Genomic DNA, 16372 nt, shown 5'->3' with positions numbered 1-16372 from the left:
TGAAGCCGTTCCCCCTTTCCCATCAGTCCAGGCCTCTGTCCTAAGTCCTTCTCCAGCTCTCGTGGAGCCCCTTTAGGCACTGGAAGGAGCTCTGAGGCTCTTCAGAGCTTTCTCTTCTCCAGGCTGAACAACCCCAGCTCTCTGTGAACAGCACAATTTCAGTCCTGTTTAACTGTACCTTGCAGCAAAGCTGATCTGCAGAATCTCTCTGGTAGGTGCCTCCCCTTCACGTGCCTCCAAAATGCCTTTAGTTGGGAAGATGGAAAATACTTGCATGGCCTTAGGGCTTTTCTGTTCATCTGCAGTGGAAGGAGCAAATGTCAAACAAAGCCATACAACACACTCTGTGTAAGTGTGTACTGCAAGTAGCACTCATGGCAATGCATCTCTTTGCTGAGCAACTAATCCATCATGTCTCACACTGTCAGAGAGTTTCTGTGCACGTGCCCAGACTGTTTTCATCTTCTAATCAAGGGCAGTGATCAGTGGTCTTCACATTGAAATAATAAGGCCCTGATCTTCTTTCCTCTAGAGCCCATCTATTATTAACAGCATTAGGCTCATGCTCAAACTGAACCTATGAGGAGCTGCTGCTTCTTGTTGCCCCTCAGGACTAATTTATAAATGAGCAGAGCATGTCCAAGAGGGCTGAGACTCAGTCTTTTGGTTAGATGTGGAATAACTGCTGAAATCAGTAGTGGTACAATAATATCAAAAACAGGAGGGGAAAGATAGGAGTGGAAAAAGCCCATATAAGTGAGAACAAAAGCAGGCCATGTTTGCACCTAGGATCATCACATATTGCATCTATATTGAGTGCATGCAGTCTTAGTGAAACTCTGCAACAAGGAAATCAATTGCAAAACCAGAATACCCAGCAAAGCAGTCCAGTAGCTTCTGCAGCCACTCCTGTTATACAGGAAGACATGTTCTGTCTTGGTCTGTGCAACAAAGCAGGTCTGGAAATCAACCCTGTCACAGGAGAGCTCCAGGACTGGAACGGTGAGGTAGGCAGTCACTGGGACCAGCTGCAAAACAGGGGAAAGGGAAAAGACAACAAAACCCACCTCAGTTTTATAGAGCTTTAGTAATTTCTGCTCTAGCTGGATCATTCTTAATCCCAGCTACAGAATCAAGAATCCTAGTTCTGTGTTCTTTCACAATAGAGTCAATTCCCATTCTACAGCCTTGAGTGAATTAAGTTGTTGCTTGTGTGTTACTTTTTTTGGGACAGGTTTTCAAAGCAGACACTGGTCTTAATGAAGTAATACAGAGTGAACAGTCTCATTTGTTTTTAGGGTTTTCTGTGAAGCTGCAGACATTACAGCATCTCCTGGTCCCTCAGGACTGTATATGGCCCACTATGAATCATTCAGTTTGTGCAGATTGCCCAAGATTATGATTCACTTGAGTGTGTCTTAGGTATGGTGCTCAGTCTTACACAGGTCATGCCTCAGAAATACCTGGTATGAAAAGAAAATAGAAGTGCCTGCAGTGTACTGGGTGCTGGAGGCTGGGAAGGGGGTTATAGGTTTCTGACTGGAAGGGATCAGTCTTTACACACACGTGGGCTTTGACCACACTGCAGGAGCTCAACAGACTCAGGAGCTTTTCCAGAAGCCCTTGGTTGCTGCAGGAGGCATTGCCTGGTGACTGAGGCATGGCTTGTTCCCTGAGACAGCCCTGACCCCTGTCTCAGAGTCATCCTGAGACTGGCTGTGTGGCCCTTTGAGTGTCACTCTGCCATGCAGAGCTGGGGTACCAGCACCAGGGTGTGACCCCAACCTGCACAGCCCACCTGGGAATCACCTGCAGTCTCAGCAGAGAGCAACCCCACAGCCATTTACTCCAGAGTTGCCTGTAATTCAAGGCTGAGCAAATCTTAATCCAAGTCAGAGATGCTGCTGAAACAGCCCTTTCCCAGGGCCCAGAGACCCTGTCCTGACCTCACCTGGGTAGTGTAATTACTGTGCTCAATGACCAGATTTTGATTAAACTTCAGCTTTCTCTCTCCACTCTCCAGCTGCAGCACTTGGCATCCAGGAAGCAGCTGGGTCTCTGGCAAATGCTGATACCTGAGCAGCTCCAGATTTGTGTGGAATGACACTTTCACCTGTGGGAAGAGGAATTCTGATGACCATCACATAAGAGGACAACTGTGTGCAGGAAATCCTAAGTACACAAAGGCCCAGGCACACATTTTCCCACTGGAACCCAAAGGTGTCATGCCAGCAGCCAAACTCCCACTGGAACAAAGCAATACAATTAAAGAAAAAAGCACAGCTATTTCCTATGAATCCAGTACACAGAGATGGAGTGGAAAGGTGAACAGCTGATCTCTGAACCACAGGGGAGAAACAGTCTCTAGCAAGCCAAAAGTTTTGAGTTCCTGAGGGTACAAATATCACATTCCCAAAGCTGTCTTAGACATCTAAATCCTCCTTCTTCCCCCACATGCAGAATTGAGATGTGTCTCCATGTCAAAATGAACACAGCAAAACGTGAAGCATGCTTCAAAAATGCAAGTTACTCATTCTTTGCAGGTTACCTAATTCTCTACTCTGGGACCTCATTTCCTTTAATGTAATTTGTACACCCAAAACCAATCAAATTTTCCTCTCCTTGCACTGCCTGCATCTAATTTAAGGAAATGAGGGAAGACTACAGTCCTTGGAAATCTTTTAATTTGTCCAACATATATATGGCTATTGATTTAAGTGAGCTCCAAACTCACAGGGGTTTCTGCAGGAATTTGCAGCAGATCAGAGTTGATGGGAAAAGCACATCAGGAACAGAAAAAGATTATCTGCAAAAAAAAATAATTCTGTACCTGCAATGAGCAGGCAACATGACAGTAATTAGCATTTTGCACCATCCCCCTGAAACTGGGAGATTTCTATGCCAGTTTTGTTTTCCTGTGGTTCTTCTGGGCCACACTAACACACCAATTACAAAACTCTCTAATCTAGCACAGGATCATTCTTTTTGAGCCTACCAGCATGTTTTGCTGTGGATAAAGTACATGTTGCAGTTGCTGTTTCCTTTCCTCCTTCTTGCTGTGGGATGTTTCGGTGTTCTTTTTGGGATCTGTGCTGGAGAGGCTGAAGGGCATAGAGGGTGTAGACAGAAAGAGCCTGAAGTACAGCCGAACCTTGGTACAATTCATGAGTTTCAAACTCTGAGTAATTACTGCATCTTTCAAAACCTGGGGGAGAAATGATTCAGAACTGGTCAGTTTTAACTCCCTGGAGAGGTCTGTGTTGTTCTGTCTGGTCATGGAGCACCAGCAGGGATCTGAAGGATTTTACCCCAAAGCAACCCAGTATTTTCTACCTGTGTTACTCAACATTTCTTTAATGAAAAACCAAAATAAAAGTAACATCATAAAGTCTAAGTTTTCAAATGCCAAGGGTCACGTAAGTAAAGTGATTCATTTTGCTTTTGGACCTTTATGTCCTGAAAATCAGAACTTATTTTTCTACTTACAAACTCCCCTACAATTAAAGAAAAATTTGAATAAAACAGGCATTGTGTAAGCTCAGCTTTTCTTATTCCTGGCTAATAAGTACGTGTAGTGCTTTCTTTTTGTTCCCTATCTTGGTATGTGCAATACAGAAAATGAGGCTACTGGTGATTAGGATGCATTTTCACAACCATGTGTTACACAGCTCTGAATTCTCCCAGCAGCACAGCAACACAAATATATCAGTATGTGAAATACTCACTCCAAAAAAAGGCTTAGCAGGTAGGAGATCACTCGCCACCGAATAAAACACCATTCCTCTGTCGTGATCCATCTCCACTTCCAACCTGAGTGTAAAGAACCAGGGCTGGTCACAGCCCTGTGCCAGGCTGGCCATTCCATGAGGGTGGCAGCTGTGAGCTGGGGGACTTACAGGGGATGCCTCAGGACAGCCTCCATGTGCACTCGTAAGGGGGGAGCTCCGTAGCCGTGACTGCGCCGCACCTTGCTGGGCACCCTCCTTGCAAGCTGACAACAGCAAGGGAACAGAAATCACATGGGAAATGGTGGCACTAAACCTGAAATGCTGCTTTAAGCCACAGAGGCTGTCAGCCAAAATAGGATTCTGCTTGGCAATGTAGTGTTTGTAAGAGAGGATGGAACAGCACAGGCCAAGCCGTAGCTGGACTCTGAATGGCTCTGGGTGATACAGATGCAGGGCAGGTTTAGATCAGATGTTGGAAAGAAATTCTTCACTCTGAGGGTGGTGAGGTCCTGGGACAGGCTCCCCAGAGTGGATGCCCCATCTCTGGAAACATTCAAGGCCAGGCTGGATGGAGTGTGGAACAACTTTTTCTGGTTAAAGATCAAATAGCTCCACCCCCCATGGCAGCGGGGTGGAGCTATTTGATCCTTTCCAACTCATACCATTCCAGGACACTATTATTCTACATTTCTTTCTTCAGGAATAAGGCTTATTAGGGTTGTTTTTATTGAACATTCTATTAGCATTCATTCAGGTTACCTTGCACCTTTGCAACAATTAATGTCAGGGAATTGCTGAGCCATTCATAAAACACTGTTCAAGCCTCACATCAGCAGTTGTTGAAGAGGAAGTTTCCCAGAGGAGAGATATGCTGTCCAAATTCACACAGGAAGGTGGATGCAGAGCCAGGAACAGGACTCAGCACTCCTGAGTCTCACTTCCATTGTTAACTACTGTTATCAATAAAACCTGATGTTGTGATAGCATTTCAAACCCCTGGGCTTTTGTCTGGGGTCTGCTGCCCCAGACAATGCAAGAAGACGGTGACATTCCCAGCCCAGAATGCTTCCAAGCCCAAAGAGAAATGCAACAGATGAACAACCCTGGTTAAGGAAGGATGTACAGGAGAGCAGGAACAGGACTGTTTACACAGACTGGCCAGGTAACAGCAGCCTGTACATAAATTACAGGAAGGGAAATTATATTCCCCTTTGGCCTTGCTGTGACAGTCAGTTTACCTTGTCGTCCAGGCTCATGAAGCCCAGCAACAGCCCGTCACAGCACAGCTCAGCCTCGGTGTCCGGGAGGACGAGCGGGGTGAAGGAGATGTAAACATCGCTGCTGCCACCTCCTGGAACCACCTGCGGCCGGGACAGAGCGTTCGGTGCACGGACCCGCCGGGGATTGCACAAGAACCTCGGCACTCAGCTGCCAAAACTGAGTTGCACAAGCAGCACGCAATCCCCTGGGCACGGGCTTGCACGAAAATGCCAACATGTGACAGCAAAACTGACAATTACTTCAACTGCAAATATCACTGTGGCCACTATTTAGCATCAACAGAGCTTAAGCACAGTCACAGACCAACTGCCTAAGTACACAAACACATCTGTTTGTTTTTAAAAATACCCAATTCTGCCCACTCTTACTCCCTGGCTACCTCAGGTGATTACTCCACAACTTACACATATAGGAAATATTTTTTGAAGAGTTACAAGTGTGAACTATGAGTATTTTACAGTTCAGTTTAGTCTTGGCTATTTTTTAATTTTACATGACAGCAGGGAATGTAATCACATGCACTAGCCAGCTGCAGTGGATTTTCTGGGATTTACAGGTTGACTGGATTCTGCTTTCTTTAGGTGAATTGTTGTGCAGGTTAAATCCTGATACTGCTGCTGGCTACACCCCAAAAAAGCTGCCTCCACAGTGAGGCACTTGTTTGTCTGACCTTTCTCAGCCTCAGCCACCTCAGAGCTGACTGCAGCTTCATTTCTGCCATCGTTTCTTTTATGTAATCTTTAGCTCATTTTAACTTGTAACTGAAACCCTTTGGTAAAAAAAATATTTAAAAATAAAATTGAGATACTGATGTTTTGGGTAACCCTGTCACTCACAGCTAGATCTTTCCAGGACTGTCTTTACTTTATGATATTCCTAAGGGATTGTGACACTGTATTTGCACAGCTCACTTTTGAAGCACTGTGGGTTACAATGGTTTATCCACAAATCTACAGATTTCCCCTTTCCAGCAGCCTGATTTCCAGCTCTGCATGTTTCCACAGCTTCAGCCTGGATGGCTCCCACATTTCACCACGCCAGCCCAAGTGAGAAGACCAGAGATGCCACTCTGGAGTACAACTAACACTTAAGTCCAGTCATCAGGCCACTGCTCAGGTGTAGGTAGGACACTTCCTGTTGACCTTGCAAACTCCTCTCATGATCATCTCCAAACCCTACCAGCCTGGTGTTTCACTCTTTAATAGAGTCTACCTCAAACCAAACTCAAAGCTACCTCTTCTCCTTCCTCTGTCTCCTCTGCCCTGCAGAAAATGTGCTAAATCTAAGCCCAAAGAAAATGTAAAAGCTTACAATCTGCCTTGGAGCAATGGAGTAGGGGCTGTCTGCAGGCACCCCCTCATGAGGTCGGATAAGTACAGAGATAATTTTCTCTTCTGCACACTTTTGACTGCTGATTTCCATCTCTTTGCTGTCAGAACCTGGAGGCTGCAGAGACACAGGGGTGGGGAATGGTTAAAACTGTTACACTGCAAGGCAGGAATGTGAGTGATGTGCACAGGGAACTGGTCAGGAAGCATGGCCAGCTCCAGTTTCTTTCTGGCACAAGGGCTGGACACGTGGATGTGTCCTGCACATCAATTTTTTCATCGACAGAGTAACTCTGCTGAAATTGCTCCTGAATTCCTTGGAAAATGTGCATGCTTGGGGCCAGTTCTACCTAGAGAAGCACCCAGTCATGACACTTCTGGCCCATTAGACAAACCAGCACTCTGGGGCAGTACTGCTCCCTTTGTGCAGAAGAAAGGTTAGAGCTGTGTTCAGAACTGTGCATGCTGAGCTGAAGCAGAGAAAATGTGATTTTAGTATCTTTTGTGTGCAGCTTTTGCTAGACCAATATACAATATCCTGGGAGATACCTTCTCCCTGTCACTCCCAGCCCCTCAAACACTAAATTGCCACATTATAATCAAACCTCATGTGTAATAGATGTTACCATATTCTAACAGAACCAATCTAATTTTAGCACTGGGATAAATATAATTTCATATCATTAGCTTCAATTTGAAATTTGCAGGGTAGGTTCTGCTCCCTGACTACAGCACATGTTGACACCAGAAAGCACCCACGAGAAAAGCAGAGCCAAATTAAGGAGTTTTAGTTATTTTAATTCTTTCATGTAATAATGACAGTAGTTTGTCAGTGACAGTATTTGAAACAGTATTTCTTTAGCTTTTTTAACACTTTTAAGGAGAGCTAATTGCTTATAGCTCACTCTGGAAACAGACTGCTGATCTCCACAGCCACCTACCCACATATTGTGTGTTTGACTGGGAGAGGAGCTGACATTTCTTTTAACAATCCAGCTCTTAGTTACAAGTTCTATCTCCTGTTATTGTTTTCAACCCTTCATGCCAAAAAACCCATCATGTATCTCAGCAGCAGTATAAGAAACATCCTAAGAACTGACCTCATCTGTGGTTTCCAAAGCTGGATAAATGCTCCCACAGGGAATGGCAGCTGGATCCAGCTTTAACACGACCTCTGACTTTGAGGTGCTACCACTTGATGCAGCCTCATTTCCAGCCATGTCCACAGGAGGAAAAGGGTCTCCAAAGAGCACCAAGAGGTCCACCAGCTTTTCATCATCTGGCTCTTGGTTGTAAACTTCCAAGTCCAGGCGGATGTCTGAATGGGAAAGGAAAAAGGACAATTACTTCTAGCCAGAGAAGGCTCATGGTGTAGTTGGTACCAGAATATCAAGTAACAAATTTGTGTCTGGCACCTGGATTTGTATTAAATGTATCTCTTAGGTTTCCCATGTTTGCTGTAAATGAAAATTATTTACGAGCTTGCTATAGTTTGGCCACTTTCTACGTCCTAAACTATAAACAAAATACTCTCATTTATTTTGGTTAAGCAAATGGATTTAGTCAAATTTTTTAAAAGAAAAAGGTGATTGACTTTGCTCTGAAAAGCTTTCACTCAAGAGCTAAAAAGGCTAAACAGAAGAGCCAGATGATGCCAGTAAAAAGCAGGTAGCACATCTGATTGACCAGGCTTAGTGTTGTAAGAAATTCATAAAAACACAATGGAAAAGCCTAAATTCCCACCACTTCAATGAGGAAAAACTACATCAAGATGGGATGTGCAATTGCATTGTGGCAACCCAATGAGTCACTCTTTTTTTTTACTAAAACCATCTTCATTAGGAAACAAGTATGCCTGTCAATTAACAGGTTAATGGGTCCTTCTACTTTTATTTCTAAAAGGAACACAATGAATGCATCAATGTTTGCTGTACAAAAGCCATCCTTACCAAAGGGACTGGGATTGTTGAGCTGGACCCTCCGATGCACAGGGGACCCTCCTGAGACTTGAGTGCCAAACCTGGACAGGGAACCTTGCTGTCAGTGCATGCAGAGAACAGAAGTGTCTGAAATCACTGAAGAGTTGTTTAAAAGTGGAAACCAAGCTGGCTGCACTGGAGTAGCTCTCAGGTAAGGCATGGCCTACACTGTGAAGCACAATATTGGTTTATTTTATCTGTCTCTTTTCTTTTTTCCCCATTTTTTTCAGTTGTCTCAGACAGTTCAGAATAACCACATGCAGTGATGGGGTTCCCCAAAAACCAACCCTTACCCCTCATCCCAAGATGCAGATGCCATTTGCTGTATGAGAGAGTTTAAACCTTCCCCTGCCCCTATTGACCTCAGGGCTGCATTTCTCCTGGTCCAGGTAAAGGGCCAGGGAGAAATGAGCTGTGGGTGATGAGAATTGCCACCATGTGCTAGTTGCCATCTCCACATAGCCAAATGAGGCTGCACTGGGTGAAATTCTACAACTGCAAGCACAGAACAGAGGCTTCAGAGGCTGAAGTCTGCCAGCAGTCTTGTAGTGCAGATTATTTTCTAATTGTGTTGGCAGAGAAAAATGTATTGATGTTCTAGAAGCAGATACTGTGCTTTGACTGTCACCTTGCTGACCTTCTCATTATGTCACAAGATGGAACAGGTGTGTATGCTGGCTGCAGTCCATTGGTATTTCATTCTCTGATTTGTCTGACAGTATTTTGCACTATACCTGATAATAGGTGGCTCTGGTTTTGGTCCTGTCACCTGCAGGAAGATTGGACAGCCTTTCACAGTCATTTGCATAGGAATTAATTTAGGTTGTAAGTCTCCCACCTATTAAAATGAATTTTTGCTATTAGAATCAAGATAACACCTTAGTTCTCTGTGTTATAAGATTATGTTTTGCAAACTGATTGGATTTTCAAATATTTTTGACTAGTTTCCTTTAACAGCCTCTAATTCATATGCTAACAACAACTCTTCTCAGCAGGAGAATGCAATACCTCATGTATTTATCAGCTTTCCTGCAGCTTTTCTACACAACACAATCTATGGTATTGGTAGAGCAGAGCAGTGCACTGGCCAGCTCCCAAACAGATGTTATAAATCAAAACTACTCCAGTCACTTTCAAGGCACATGAAAACTTCCCAGAGAATAAACATGTCCCCCTAAAACCAAACAATTGTTCCTTACATGTTATTGGAAGTAGTGGTATATAGCAAGATTCATTCTGAATTTTTACAGAAGGCTTAAAAAAACTGAAGTATTTCTAACAGAAAGGCATCTGGGAAATACAATTGGTGTAAAGTCTGCCATGGTAAAAACCAAACCCCACCTACCTTACAGACAAGGTTATCCTGGTACTCTCCCCACATGTTGTTGTAAGCTGCTATTTCTATGGTGAGCTGCTGGAAAGCTTCCAGAGTTCCTGTGGAAGGCTGGATGTGGAAAGCTGCTCCCTTCCCCTGAGACAGCAACGCTGCTGCAAACTCTGAAGGAGCAGAGCAAAGAAGCATTTCATCAATTTTGAGGAAATGGAACAAAGTTAGTCTTTCAAAGAACACATAGGACCATGATTTTAGTTGCCTTTAATCTGCTTAACCTCACTCCCTTAGAAGCCCTGGGATCATTTACTCAGCTCACATTTATACCACTTCACCCAAGTTCCCTTCTGCAGTGGGTCTTACTCTGTTTTTCAGAGTTAGTGTTTGCCCAGAATATTTTACAGCAGGACAACCCTTCCAACAACCTGATCCAAGACTCTTTGGGACATGCAAGGCACTAACTGGTTACCTGAAAAAAGGTGAAAAAAATAGGCTGGGATTTGTGTTGACTGTTTCTTGTTCCACTAGCAGCTGCCTGTTTACCTCTGTGTGCTCTTCCATGCAAAGAATTAATTACAAAGAGCAAAGCCTTTCCACATTCTGAGTCACCTAGGCCTGCATGGAATCTGTCAGAACAGCATTTTTCTAATCTTAAGCACTAATTCAACAGCTGAAAAGCTCTGTCTGTGGAACAGATACCAAACTCTATGGCAAGGTACCAATATGTGCAAGTTTTATTTTGGTTACAGAAAACACATCCACACTTCACAGCTTTTTGCTCCCATTTCCTCCCTCCCTCAGTCTCATGTGGCTGTAAATATTATCATTTTTCAGTACAACACATCAGAAATGACAGATGGGCTGTGCTGCAGCTTTCCAGAGTGGGGAGGGTATGGTAAAGGGTTTGAGGGAGAAAAGCTTGCTGCACTAGGACTGGAAAACTGTGTAGGAGAGAAGGAGCCAAACTTCCTGCATGGCATCCATCCTGTGTGCTGGGAGTGTTCTGGGAGTGAACTGGCACCAGAATCACCAACTTTGCTTCATACTGTTGTTTGCAAGAAACAGATGAAGAAGAGAGAGAAAGAAAGGGAGGAGAAAGGAGAAAAAAGCAGAAGAGGAAGAGAGAGATTGACCTAATGCTTATACAAGGTGGGCTTTCAAACTCAGGAATGAACAGATGAATTATGTAACTTAACAGTTTAGACTTCACCAGATACTCCAACCATGAGAAGATGTGCCTGACTGACACATTTAGTGCTGAATATGCCATTCAGCTGGCTTTCACTTTCTTTCCACTGAAGAGATATTTTCATACCTGACTTTACTTTTCTGGCTGCATGCTCTGTGACAGGCCCCCTTCTTTTCACCAGGTAGCTTGGAGAGCATGAAAAAAAAAATTAATCTGATTTCAGGTTTAAACCAGACCTAAATTAGTATTTGAGTCATTATGCAGAACAAGACTCACGGGCAGGCTCCTTGTTCTGGAGGCACCAAACAGGCACTAAAATACTCAGCTTCCAGTGTGAATGGAACACTGATTGCAGTGAGATTTGTTACAATCAGCTGATGCTTTACAACATCTTTGAGTGCAACTTCAGACCCAAAGTCCAAAAGAAGCTCACGTGGGCTTTGTGGCATTTGTCCTTCATCACTGCCAGAAAAAATAACAATAGTATTTAGACATGGGTCTTATTTTCTTATCATTTCAGGAGATTTAAAAACGTGCAACTTGCAATGTGGTTGCATAGTGTAAAAGGACCATGCAGTCTATGATTTTTCCATCAGCATTTTCTGCTTTTCATTTTTTCATTTCAACCCATATAAGGATTTATTTGGGGTCAAATTTTTATCCTGTATAACATGCCAGTCTACCAAATTAAAGACATATTTACTTATATGAAAAAATATAAAGATGAGCATGTTCAAAAATACAGTCATCATTCTATGTATCAGAAAAATGAAATAAAAATCAGTCAGATATTACCTGTCAACTCCACTGCCAGAAGGTACTGAGTAGGTGACATGTAGTCCCTTCACTTCTCCAGAAATGCTCAGGAAGAGGGGTTCAGCCATGTCTTCTATGCTGCAGGAAAGTGTGAGGTCTTTCAGCTCACCCTGAAAAGCAAAGAATCAAGTTTCCCTGTGAATGAAGCATATATGACAGAGGAAAGGCAGACTCTTCAGGATATTTATTTTTAAAAGTGTGTAAACTTCCCTGCATGAAACCCAGAACAATAGATTTATGAGAAGTTTTACTGAATTTTTTTTAGTGCATTTTCTGCAGCCTCAGAGCTGCTTAGAAGGCAGTCCTGAGGTAAAAATTTGTGGCTGTTTCTCAGCTTTGTACCTGCAGCTGTCTGTGAGCCTAAAACTGCTCCATTATTGATTTCTGACATAATTCCTATGCTCCAGATATTGAATCATAGAATCATTTGGGTTGGAAAAGACTTCTGAGATAATTGAGTCCACACATTATCCAGCACTGCCAAGGGCACCATTAAACCATGTTCCCAAGTGCCACAGATACATAATTTTAAATACTAACTCTGATAGTACTGAATACCTACTTTGAAGCAAATAAATGAAACCCAAGTATCCAGTGACTGGGAACTAAGACACCATATCTATAGGAAGATCCTGTATTTAGGTGCTTTAGCTCAGCTGTTTGAAGGCCCTTGTAAAGTCTTTTCCTGAATTTCTGCTCCTCTATTTTGCAGACTCTCAGTCCCATCAGTCCCTTTTAAGTTTTCAAATATCAAAATGGTATGAGCCTAACTGCATTCAGAAAACCAAATATACACTGTATATGCCCCACTTCTGCATATCATTCCAGATAATCTAAAGTAAGGATCTGTATGCTCCGAGAAGAGTGATAAGCATGAAGAGCAATTGTTCAGGACTTCAAGAAAGGAAGAAAACAGGAAGAGCTGTGACATAAAGTGGCAGGGTAGAAATTGCACACCATGTTCACTTCTTTAATTCTTGCCTTCAACTGTAGTACCTCTAAAGCAAAGCCATTTCAGAGATATTGTATGGGAAAAAGAGCACGTGGTTTTGTACACAGAATTCCTTAATTTTGTCAGATGGAGGTGATATGAAAAAGCCAGTGTTGCTGTTTTTATAAAAGTGCATCAGTTTGTAAACTCACCACAGTGTTGGATGACAGCTCTATGCAGAATTCCTTCTCTTCATTTGGGCCTAAGGTGCCACTGGCAGGGGACACCACGATGGAGCAGGAAGCTGCCTGGCTTCCAATGGGCTGCCAAACAGAAAGGACACTCAGCTCATGCTGATTGCCTCACACTGTCTCTTCTAAAAACACCAAGCTGTTCTCAGGATTAGGACACTTTCAGGCAGCAACACATCCAGTTTGTCAAGACTGGCTTTACAATTCCCCATGCCTACATTCACTCCAAGTAACTTCAGGTGCCCAGCTGAGGCTGCTGGGCTGGGAGCAGAGCCACTGTCATCCCTCTCACACCCTCAAGCTTTCCAGGGTGAAGCCAATCTATCTGATATCAGAGCAGGATCCAGATGTGCCCCACCTCTCTCCACTACAGAGGTGGGGGAGACACAATCCTGGTGTTGGCACCTTCCCTAAGAGACCAGCACGGAATGTACCCAGGGCTTCCACTCACTTGTTCACACATCAACATCACACATCAGGAAAAATGCTCTACATATTCCTCCCAGACTCCAGATGCTCCAGAGTGTTTTCCTGTAGGTCCTATACCATGCAGATGCTCTGTTAGGATCCCTTGGGCACCTGAGGACATCTGGAGTGGCACTGAGTGCTTTTAGGCAATTGAGCTGAACCCTGGATGTCAGATGTGATGGATGCCACATCTGAATGATCAAGGCACTGATAAATTTCCATTGACTGAAAAGAGAGTTCAGACCACAGCTTAAATACTGATATTAAGTTTGGGTTCCTACTCTGTAAGCTGAATCCCAGCCAGAATGTGAAATTTAAACAGAATTCAGACACAATCCAAAAGCACCATAATTTCTTTATTTTACTAAATTAAGTGCAAACCCTAAACTGCCATGGTACTGTGTTTAACACTCTGGTGGCTTTACATCCTATGACTCCTCACATCTGCTCATCCATTTTCCCAGGGATCCACAGACAGTAAGAACATAATGACATCAACTTGTAATTAATCTTTTAATAAAGGTTGGTCTAAAGCTGAAGTTCTGCTCCCAAGCCAGTAAAACAGTAATGAACACTCAAAAGATGCATCAGAAAAGCTTTTAAGAATAGTCATTATTTGTATTCCTACAGAAATTGCAATTTCCATCCCTGCTGTATTCCTCACCCATTAGAAGAGCATTTACCTTTCCCCATAAGAATTTTGCTGGCAGCAGTGTCTGGTTAAAAAGTTTACTGGTTGCTTTGACAGGAACTCCAGTATAAATTTCACTGAATACTAGATGACTAGATATCAGGCATGCTTGGGGGGTCTGAACTTCAACAAAAACAGGAAGATGACTGGAAATAAACACACAGATGGTCTATTGTTATTGTTAATGAAACGTGCTAGACATAAAACAGCATGCTGGGAAGAATGATGCTTATGTTTATTTAGCAATATTAGATAGTTCATTGATAGGTTACATAACCCCACTGTGAGTTCATATTTTTGTTGTAGGAGAGAAAACTACCTGAAGTGAAAACCAGATGTGAACCTCAGGAAAAACAAAACAAATGCTGCTTTTCCTCCTTACCTTCCTTCTCCATTTTCTACCTCCAGTTCCAGCACTGTCTGGAGACGCTGGCACTGCAGTGCTGTGAAGTGAACTGAAACTGTGCACAGACCCAAAGGAGGAATTTCCCCAGATGATGGCTGGATGGTGAAGGTGGATACCTGAGAGAGAACAGAAATTTTTTTGACATGTGCAAAGCAAGGGTAAAATGTTGAAGCCACACAATCTAATTAGGGCTTCCAAGTGTCTAATTTTTCCTCAGATATGTCCTTTCTCTCTGCCTCTCAAGTCCCACCTGGGTTGATGTCAGGAAGCACAGTGCCAGCTTTGGGAAAGCCTGGCTACACCAGGAGGCAGGGCTTTGCTTCAGTCAGAGCCCAGGGCACAGCAGGGTCAGCTGTGCATGGACTGACAGGGAATGTGAAGGAGAAGCAATCAGCCTCAGCAGCAGGAAGGTGCCACGAGTGGGAAAGTTCTTGGACAGAAGGGTGAGGAAGGAGGGTTGGGAGAGTGGACACAGGAAGAGCATCAGCGAGGAGTGGGGGCTCAGATTCTTGTCCAAGATGCTGGTGTGGGTGTGTGGGAGGAATGTTCAGCAGTCTCAGCTCTACTAAAGCCTTGAACTCTTAGTTATAGCAGCAGCAGCTGAAATAACTTCAGGAAATACTCTGTGTCTCTTTGAATCAGGCTGGCAGGGATTTGTAATAAAGGCAAATAGAGAAAATTGTAAAGAAGTATTCAATCTCAAAAGAACTCATGCACTTATGAAACTGTGCAGGACTAGTTTCATAAAAAGTCACAAAAATTAGAACTTCTGATAGCTGGAATGAATAATACAACTTCTAAACAGAAGAAATAAAATAGCTAAGGAGGGACTACAGCCAGCAGTAGCAGTGATTTACCTCTTCATTCCTTTGAGCTAGAAAAACCTGGCTTTCTTGCATCCTCCACTGTGCTGGCACCTGAGAGAGGTTATTAATCTCAAAGGTTCTTGACACAATCTCACCCTGCTTAGTCAAACCAAACCGGAGTGATGGAACATCAATACAAAGTAATGGACCCTAGGACAGAAGAAAACAGACATCAGAATGGACACCTCTGCCAAAACTGCCTCATTAAGAAACATGTTATTATCTAGGATTAATATTTCATTTCACAGAGAATATCAGAAAGCAAATGCACTGTGTAATGCAGAAAAATTCTGTGTGTCATGGGAATATCAACATTGACTCAATAGTCACTACAGCAAAAATAACTCCTGCTTGTAACTACTTAAGATTTCTCAAGCCATTGAGAAGCAAAAAAAAAGCTTTATTTGGACAATGTCCAGGCCACACAGCTCATCCTCCTGCAAGACTGAACTGCTCCTTACCTTAAAAGCAGCCTCAACATGCAGCATAACTGGCTCTGGACACAGCTCAACGTGACAGGGCAGGTTACGGCTGATGATCCCAGGTTTGCTTCTAGAAATTGCCAGTACAAATTCACAGCATTTATTCACATCTAGAAGAGAAAACACCAGGCTCCTATCTCACTTTTTTGTAAGAAACCACCTGCTTCAAGCATGAAGCTACTGGAATGAAATTAAGTCCCCTGCTGGCTCCAGTGGGCTGGAGATCAGGTAATTTTTCAGTTTTCACTATAGTGTTCTGTGACTGTCATAAATTGATATAATCAATTACTGTCTCTTTCATTAATTACTGCTTGCAAGTCACAGAAACTTTACCTATGACACCAGTACGAGGTTCTGCTTCGATGATCTCAGAGTCTGTGATTTTCTCCCATGTGTACTTGATCAATGTTTTGCTGTTGTTCCACAGCTGAAACAATTAAAATCAATGAGACAATTAATGCACTTTAAGCTTTCAGAGCAACAAGTCAATTTGTTGAGAGCACTGATGCACTGCAAACTAGGTTTTATGAGTCATCATTTATTTAACAGTGTCTCCTTCACATGGGTGAAGGTGTTCCCTCAAACCTGAAGAGAATTCATTAACAATTAATTCCAAAAACATTATC

At 43.2% G+C, this 16372-nt stretch overlaps 1 protein-coding gene across 2 annotated transcripts in view; it reads right to left on the bottom strand.

The window, feature by feature from the left end:
- DLEC1 (DLEC1 cilia and flagella associated protein) overlaps positions 1 to 16372 on the bottom strand; it is a 32312-nt gene that overhangs the window by 1956 nt on the left and 13984 nt on the right. For both annotated transcript variants that reach the window (XM_064422615.1, XM_064422644.1), the window contains 21 exons: positions 16080 to 16173; positions 15726 to 15856; positions 15256 to 15414; positions 14375 to 14514; positions 13985 to 14138; positions 12795 to 12905; positions 11631 to 11761; positions 11112 to 11297; positions 10962 to 11020; positions 9662 to 9813; positions 9051 to 9154; positions 8287 to 8357; positions 7438 to 7655; positions 6321 to 6455; positions 4967 to 5089; positions 3897 to 3991; positions 3726 to 3810; positions 2996 to 3205; positions 1952 to 2113; positions 875 to 1028; positions 179 to 299 (listed from right to left, as the gene is read on the bottom strand). In XM_064422615.1, the coding sequence (XP_064278685.1) occupies positions 179 to 299; positions 875 to 1028; positions 1952 to 2113; positions 2996 to 3205; positions 3726 to 3810; positions 3897 to 3991; positions 4967 to 5089; positions 6321 to 6455; positions 7438 to 7655; positions 8287 to 8357; positions 9051 to 9154; positions 9662 to 9813; positions 10962 to 11020; positions 11112 to 11297; positions 11631 to 11761; positions 12795 to 12905; positions 13985 to 14138; positions 14375 to 14514; positions 15256 to 15414; positions 15726 to 15856; positions 16080 to 16173 (2795 nt within the window). The remainder of the gene's footprint in view (positions 1 to 178; positions 300 to 874; positions 1029 to 1951; positions 2114 to 2995; positions 3206 to 3725; positions 3811 to 3896; positions 3992 to 4966; positions 5090 to 6320; positions 6456 to 7437; positions 7656 to 8286; positions 8358 to 9050; positions 9155 to 9661; positions 9814 to 10961; positions 11021 to 11111; positions 11298 to 11630; positions 11762 to 12794; positions 12906 to 13984; positions 14139 to 14374; positions 14515 to 15255; positions 15415 to 15725; positions 15857 to 16079; positions 16174 to 16372) is intronic.

The sequence above is a fragment of the Passer domesticus genome, chromosome 1 (genome assembly GCF_036417665.1).
Source record: "Passer domesticus isolate bPasDom1 chromosome 1, bPasDom1.hap1, whole genome shotgun sequence".
NCBI classification, from domain to species: domain Eukaryota; kingdom Metazoa; phylum Chordata; class Aves; order Passeriformes; family Passeridae; genus Passer; species Passer domesticus.
Note: the sequence above shows the minus strand (reverse complement) of the source record. Positions and strands in the feature narration are given on the sequence as shown.